The 8,702-nt window shown below is 30.8% G+C and overlaps 1 protein-coding gene across 1 annotated transcript; it reads left to right on the top strand.

Annotated features, from left to right (window-relative positions):
* The first annotated feature begins 3,479 nt into the window (after positions 1-3,479).
* Positions 3,480-4,452, top strand: LOC140441572 (uncharacterized). Its single transcript, XM_072532393.1, has one exon. The coding sequence runs from the start codon at positions 3,652-3,654 to the stop codon at positions 4,234-4,236; it is 585 nt and encodes a 194-aa protein (XP_072388494.1). The 5' UTR covers positions 3,480-3,651; the 3' UTR covers positions 4,237-4,452.
* Positions 4,453-8,702: the final 4,250 nt, after the last annotated feature.

The following is an 8,702-nucleotide window of genomic DNA, read 5'->3' as shown; positions in this document are numbered from 1 at the left end:
TTGGCAACATTGCAGAAATTTTGCATTGTGTTGTTTTAATCTAACCCGTACGTGTATTCTGTATAGTACATCCACTAATAATTTTCCAACATAAACATGTCTCATTCTGGTATCAAAGAGACCGCCTTTCAAATCAAGGTTGTCAGACATATTTCCTAAAATTCCTAAGGTTATATTTAAAAAATATTCTCTATTCTCTATTCGTTATTATTCAATTGCTAGTCAACGAACGACACTCTTAAAAAATAATATGAACATATTCTCAAAAAATATATATATAAATTAATTAACTAGGTACTAATATTTCCATGGACTCTTCACTAATGAATTAAAGCAACCGTGAACTTTGTATATATTACTTATATTCTAAGTAATTTTCGAATATTGGCAACATTGTAGTCTGGAGAGAATTTGAACGTTCGACGTTGCCCTGTTGGTGAATTTAGCGGTAATACTTTTATAGATATAATGATCGACTTTTAAGAAATCAGACAACTTTTAAGAATCCAAGTTCTCAAAAACGGTTTCAAGAATTGTATTATTTTTTTCCAAATTTCATTCATTTTATACCTTACCCGGAAACATGAAAAATTGCAGATATATTAATAATGGTATTAAGGTTATATTCACTAATTTTAAACTCATGCATTATGGCAACAGCGAAGTGCAAAGCCGTAAATTCTAATGAACACCTGTTTGTCTGGCTATGTGACACCCTAAAATATTTCCTTTTGCAGAGGCGGAGGCTTATTATAAGGTATAAGTAATATAAGTTATAAGTAATATTATATTTTTCTAGGATGGCATTTTTTAAGATGCATCAACTTCTGTGTTATCAATAAATAATGACAATTATGTTAATGACAGCTCCGAATTAAAAAATAAAGATTTGCACGTACAATCCCAAAGAATAGTTTTAAATATGTATGAGTGTTTGAAAAAAGAAAATATTGGGATGGCTGATAATGCAATTGTTTCGAGAATGCATGTATTAAAAAAATCGGGTATAAGACGATATATACAATTATTAAATTAGGCACAGTTACAGATCATTCCTTAAAACGAAAGCGACCAAATAAAAAATTGGGTAGGATTGACACTGCTGCAAAAGACGTTATTCAGCGAACAGTTTACAATTGATAATGCAATTGTTTCGAGAATTCATGTATTAAAAAAATCGGGTATAAGACGATATATACAATTATTAAATTATTCACAGTTACAGATCATTCCTTAAAACAAAAGCGACCAAATAAAAAATTGGGTAGGATTGACACTGCTGCAAAAGACGTTATTCAGCGAACAGTTTACAATTTTTACAAAGAAAATAGAGTGCCTACTTTAGAACTGATTCGTGAAAAATTAAGAGATTTCGATTCCTGAATATAATTATATATTCCGCCGAATTCAGTGATTGTTATGGATAATGCGTCGGATCATTCCCGCATATTAAATAAAATACCTAATAATAACACGAAAAAGGACGAAATTTTAAAATTTATGCAACTTAAAAACATCACTGTTCCTAAAAAGATTCCAGTAAAGAAAGAATTAATTAGAATGATCAAAAGTCGGAATTTTAAAAACGAATACGTTATTGACACCATTTGCAGCAGGCACGGCCATACTCTTTTGCGATTACCCTCATACTATTGCATTTTTAATCCAATTGAAATGTTTTGGGGTACCGTAAAAAAACGATTGCGAAAATACAATCAGTCAACAACATTAAGCGCAATGGCCATTGAGAATATTCGAGAAATAATTAGTGGCATTAATAGCGATGTGTGGAAAAATTGCGAAGCTCATGTTGTAAAAATAGAAAACGAATATCCTGTTTTACCGGCAATAGCACCAATAGTTATCCAACCTGACAACGATTCGACTTCAGAAGACTCTGACGATTCTTTTCAGTCCTTCTAATTAATTTCTTTACAGCTATCGCGATGCATCTTGAACACTAGTATTCATTATTATACAGTGTGTCGCATTTAAGATGAAGACACCTCTATATATCAGCTACTAAAATACATACAGATTTGACATTTTGCACAGTCATACATGTTGATAGTGCACATTTTTTTAAGATAGTCATCTGAAATTTAAATTTTAAACGCGGCTTACTGCGAATCCACAAACAGGGTAAATTTTCGACATTTTGCTTCGCGTTAGAGAAATCGGAATCTCTATCCTAAATCTACAATTGGCTGTCTAAAGATGCATCTCGGGACAGCCAACTGTCCGTTTTAGAATCCTGACTACAATTGAAGAGCTTATTTCCAAAGTGTCTTAAATCCATATAATGAAATCCATGAAATTACAGATTTTCATACAAATTATACAATTTTACAATTTTCATATGCACTTTTAAATGGTAAATAAGAAGTTGTTTTGGTACATATAACTTTATTCTAGACTTGAAGAAATCTATAAAGTTTAAAAAAAGAAAATTAAAAAAATCGAAATTTTGGATTTAAGACACTTTGGAAATAAGCTCTTCAATTAATGAAAAAAGTAAAAGTGCGAATTTTGACATAAAACTTTGTTATGTGGGGTTATAATAATATTTGGAACATCTTTTCCAAATAACTTTTTCAGATATCTCTAACTCGAAGCAAAATATTGAAGATTCACCCTGTTTGTGCATTAACAGTAGGCCGTGTTTAAAAATTAAATTTCAGTTGACTATTGCTGGATAGACAATCTTTTAAAATTTTCTGACAGAATGAGCCATTATTTACAGATAATTGTAAAAAAATATTATGGTTTATGTAAAAACTAAATAATAAGTCCAATATTCTTATAAATCACTAAAATTAACAAGCTTTAATTTGAAAGAATTAATTTGTTATTTATTCGATGTTGTGAGCCCGCTCCCATTTGAAAAAAAAACTGATTCTGTCCTTTGAAGAGTCCTATTCAAAAATGCCCCGTTTAAACAAATCGAAGGTTGAAGGGTGCCGGACATTTTTGCCGGAAACAATTCAAATTCAAAAGATCACCTTTTTCTGCTACGGAAAATATTGCTCCGATTTCTCACCAAAATCAATGTTGATACTTTAGTTTAGATACTCTTGAATCTCAAAAATACTCATTTACATATTTTTCAAGCCTCGAAAATGCATATTAGGTATCGCATTTTTCGGATTTTAAATCGCCTATATCTCCAAAACTATTAACTTTTGAGAAAAATGACATAGATCTTATTTAGAGTCACCCAAAAACCTAAAAAATATTTTTTGGAGCACAAAAGGTGATATTTTGAATTTGTTTAAAAAATTGTTTAAACAATTTCTGCCCAAAAATTGAGAAATTTTCCTGAATATAATTATGTAAAAATTAATAAAAATTATATGATTTTTCTTGAAATATGCGTCAGAGGTACCTTAGGTACGGATCTTTAACAAACGTATACACAGATCCTGGCCGGATAGCCCTTGTAGCTAAGACCAAGCAAATGAATGGAAGAAGAAGAAGGTTATGTGTTAATGACATTTAATGATTTGTTGTTGTATTTGTATTTATTTTTATTTGAACATAAGAGTTAGTTTTTGATAAAAAAATTTAATCAAAGTTTGTATTATTTTTATCCTGGCACAAATCGGCAGTTGAAAAGGCTTAAGAAATTAAGAAAATTCTGGAATATCGAAAATGGCATCGGATTGGACACCCGAAGAGAAACATCAGCTGCTGAAAGGATTGCAACAATTCGGGTCGACAAACATACATGCATTACATAAATCTGTACCCACCAAAACCCCTATAGAAATCCAAGTATTTTGTAATGAATATGCTAAAGCTGCCTTGAATAAAGATAAATTCCAAAATAAGGTTCCTCCAATAAAAAAATGGCTTTTAGTTTTAAAAAGACTTCATCATGGAAATCCCGATAATGTTCATGATTTAATTCCTAGGATACTGAAATACATTGCGTTATATGAGAAAAGAGGGGGTTCAAAATCGCTTAACTTGAGTCAGTGTTATTTAGCACTATCTACTATGTGCCGTGGACTAGATAATAGTGAATTAGATGATAATAGTGAATATTTCATATATGAGTGTTTGACAAAACTTGGAAAGTGTATAAAATATAGTGGATGTAAATCATATCAAAAGTATATTCGCCTTAAAACAACTTTAAATAATGTTAATGAAAGTCACATTGTTCTAAACCCACTGGATATTCCTAGCTCTTTTACAAAAGGGGGAAATAATGCAGAAGGGATGCAGAGATAAAGGAATGCATGTAATATTGCACATAAAATTTACACATTGTGCAAAGAAATGTTACAGCACAAAAGTATTTTTGTGGCACTTGTGAAAAGTAATACTAAGATTTTATATGAGTGGTTGACTGTACTAAATAGTAAAGACTATCAAAAATAAAACAATGTTAAACAATATTAATGTTTCAAAGTTTTGGTGTAAAAATAAAATGAGCTTCTAAATCTACATACCTCTATTTTATATTTTTTTTTGGCAAAGGGGAAAACTAGTCCCAAATTTGAGAAAAGAAATAAAACACAATTATTGACAAGGACAAATAGTTTGGTAATATATTCATAATAACATTCTACATTCAATAATGTACATAGAAACTTCTACAAGGACTAGAACCCAAAATGCAACCATAGGTTATCAAATTCTTTCAACTCAACAGTTTTTCCAAAAATATGAATTTTACTCTTGAAAAAGTACCTTTAGTTTGACAATGTTGAAAATGTTTTATCACAAAACATTGGCAACAAAATTAAAAATAGAGTTCACATTCTTCTTCTTAAAGTTCCATCTCCTATCGGAGGTTGGATATCATAACGGCTATGGTCACTTTGTTGGCTGTTGCTCTGAAAAGTTGTAGTGAACTACAGTTAAACCATTCTCTAAGGTTCCTCAGCCAGGAGATGCGTCTTCTTCCTATGCTTCTTCTTCCTTGCATAATAATTCTCAGCAGCTCATATTTTTCTCCTCTGGTTATGTGACCCAAATACTCTAGTTTTCTTCTTTTTATGCTGTTCATAATTTCTAACTCCTTATTTAGACGTCGTAGTACCTCAGCATTGGTAATCCTTTGAACCCACTGAATTTTTAATATTCTTCTGTAACACCACATTTCGAACGATTCTATTTTTCTTATGTGTTGTTTCTTCAATGTCCAAGCTTCCATTCCGTATAGTAAGATAGAAAATATGTAACATCTTAGAGCCCTCAATCTGAGATGCAACTGAAGGTCTCTGTTGGTAAGCATTTTCTTCATTTTCACAAATGCTTGCCTTGCAGGTTCAATTCGGACTTTGATTTCTCTGTGTTGGTCATTTTTGTCATCAACCCAGGTTCCCAGATATTTGTATGTCTCTACTTTTTCTATTTGGGTTTGCTCTATAATTAATCTTTCATTTCCATGTTGCGTTTTTGAGACAATCATAAATTTAGTTTTTCTCATATTTATTTTTAGTCCGTTTCTAATGCAATAATCGTTAATTCTATTTACCACTTCTTGTAGCGATTCCAGGGTGTCTGCCATTATAACGGTGTCATCAGTGAATCTTATGTTATTTACTATTCTTCCGTTTACAGAGATTCCATCACCCAGATCCGCTATCGCTTCCTGGAATATGGCTTCACTGTACAGCCCTGTCTTACTCCTCTCTTTATATTTATATTTTCGGACTTTTGTTCTTCTATCTTTATATTGGCCTTTTGATTCCAATACAGATTGATAATGATTCGTAAGTTTCGTCTGTCTATATCTTTGTTTCTCAGTACTTCTATTAGTTTTTCATGTCGGACCCTGTCGAATGCCTCCTCGAAGTCGATGAAACAGGAATAAATATCTAGGTTCATATCTAAGCATCTTTGAGAGAGGACATTAAAAGCAAACAATGCCTCTCTCATTCCTAGTCCCTTGTGGAACCCAAACTGAGTATCATCCATATCATCTAGTTTTCTATATAATCTTCCATGAATCACCTTTATAAATATTTTGAGGGTATGGCTTATTAGTGATATTGTCCTATAGTCTGAACAATCTTTACATTTTTTTATTTTTTAAAACTGATCCCTACAATAACAATAACAATTTATCATATAATTTGTCTATAAAAAATATGTCTTGTAAGGTATTGTGATATTTTCCACTCTTTGGTTCTATAATTCAACATAAATTTTCATTATTCACCATCTGGACTTCCGGCGAATACACTAACAGTACTTAACTTACTCAACAAAATGCTAGAAACTGCAATAACTTTTGAAATGACAAACTTTTGTGGGAAGTGTAGCTTTTTTATTGTCCAAGCATATATAGTAAAATTCCACTATTTGGAAGAGTGATTTCATCATTTAAACGCCGAATGTCCTTAAATTTAAATTAAAACTGCATGTTTAATTTGTGTTTTCCCATCCGAAATCATAGAAAGTATAATTAGTACATTTATTTGTGCTTCACTATAGCAGATGTAACCACAAGATGCCGTACAGTGTAGCCGATTCTTGTTGACAAGCAGCAGTTATGGTCATACAAACCTGAATTCTTCGACGCAGCGATTATTACCAACATAAAAATTCCAAAAAAATGAGTTTTTTCAATAGTAAAAATTGAACACAAAATTGTATTGAATTGTATGTTCAGTTTTGTTATATGTTTAAGTTTATAAAATAAAAATTGATATATTAGATTTCATTCCCATTCCGTTTCAAAAACTTGGCAACTTGGGAATTTGTAAAGCATCGTAGCGGTAATACCACCGCACCTGCCGAAGAAACGTTCATTTACATAGGCGGTGCTTCTGTTGCCTTTTGTGATATTTTTTGCGGTTGAAGTTTGTGGTGAAAATTCTAGTGTTATTGGAGTGTGTCGTTTTATAGTAAATTTTTAATTATATTCTGTGCTTATTAAAATATAATGGACGAACAACCGAGTTGTTCCATCAATAAGCTTTTTACAAATTTATTATATAGCTTTTTGTAACATAAAACACTGAAAACTTTGTTTTTGAAACTTCCACAAAATTTATTATAAAATCTTATCACTACAGCTGTTTCGTCAGAGTACCTTTCTCAAGTGATCTTTTTTTGGTATGCATTTACACATTATAGTCTTTAACCAAATAGGTTGAGGATGGGAGAACTGTTTGTCTCAAGTTGGTTAAATACTATAAAGTGGCTTCGTTAAAGACTATAAAGTGTAAATGCATACCAAAAACAGATCACTTGAAAAAGGCACTCTGCCGAAATAGCTGTAGTGATAAGATTTTATAATACATTTTGTGGAAGTTTTGAAAACAAAGTTTTCAGTGTTTTATTGTTACATAAAATGAATTTCCATCAAGTAACGGTCAAATCCATCAATTATAGCTTTTTGCTTATGGCATTCTGTATTTTTAGGGGAATGTAGGGAATAAGCCACAAAATATATTCAAATGTTTAATTTACTGACGTTTTGATCGCTATAAAGAGAGACAGCTTTTTGCTTGTGGAATTCTGTATTTTTATAGAGAATTTTGAAAATAAGCCACAATATATCTATTTACATGGTTAATATACTGACGTTTCGATCTCTATTCCAGAGACCGTTTTTAAAGTTAGAAAAAACAAAGAAAATAAATAATATAAGATTATATAAATATATAATAATAAAACGGTCTTTGGATGTAGAGATCGAAACTTCAGTAAGAACCTGTAAATAAATTTATATTGTGGCCTATTTCGAACAAATAATATTTAAAAATATAATATAATTAACGTTGAAATAAAAGTTAGTGTATGCCACTGGATTTTCATACGTCTTTCCCCACTTCTCTGCCTTCAAACGATGAAATCACTCTTCCAAATAGTGGAATCCTAGTATAGTGATAGTTTTTAATTTAATTTATTCGATTCAATTCATTTTATTTAAAAATATGCATGGGACTGTTACTACTCCACATAGTGTGTGGTCACACAATCTGTTGCATCACATTTCTTTTGTTTTTTTTTTTGCAGTTAACAATAAGAAAGCTATGCCCCTAATTACTTTATTGCTTTATATGAACCTCTGGTGTTTATCAATAAATTTATAATAATAATTTAAAATTGTGTCTTTTTATAAAAATTCACTTCACTTTTAATGACATGAAAATGTACCTTACTCAATTTTAATCCTAAGCTGCTCCTCTATGTTAATCCGTGTTCTGTATCATTAAGTGTACACATATATAGGAGACCTACAATTTAACAACTTAGTGAATTGGAGCTTCATTAGGTAAATTTATATTTCATAGTTTGTCAGTGCCTTCGAAGCAGCAACCTTATCAATATTTTTTACTTTTGTAATGAGAATCCAACCATCATTCAGCACCAAAGATAATATACTTCCCTTTGAGCTATGTAGCTTGAGAGGTAAATATATTATCTTTGGTGAGTGTTTCAGTACTTTGAAAAAGATTCACTACACATGTTTATTATATACTGTTTTGTTCACTTGTTCAATAAAAGTGATGTTCTATTTTTCTGAACTTCCTAAAAACATTGGTTGATTGTAGAAAATTGTTTAAAAATAATTTTGGCCCTAATTTAGAAAGATCTGAGGAGAGTAGTTCATAAATACTTGTCAGGCAATTATTAGACTTGTAAATCTTCCAGTTGTTTAGAAGTGTTAATTGCTTCTTTAGCTTCATGGCTATATTCTTGTCATAATAGAGATGTTACACTTTAAAATAAGTTTG

This window comes from Diabrotica undecimpunctata, chromosome 5 (assembly GCF_040954645.1).
Source record: "Diabrotica undecimpunctata isolate CICGRU chromosome 5, icDiaUnde3, whole genome shotgun sequence".
NCBI lineage: Eukaryota > Metazoa > Arthropoda > Insecta > Coleoptera > Chrysomelidae > Diabrotica > Diabrotica undecimpunctata.
Note: the sequence above shows the minus strand (reverse complement) of the source record. Positions and strands in the feature narration are given on the sequence as shown.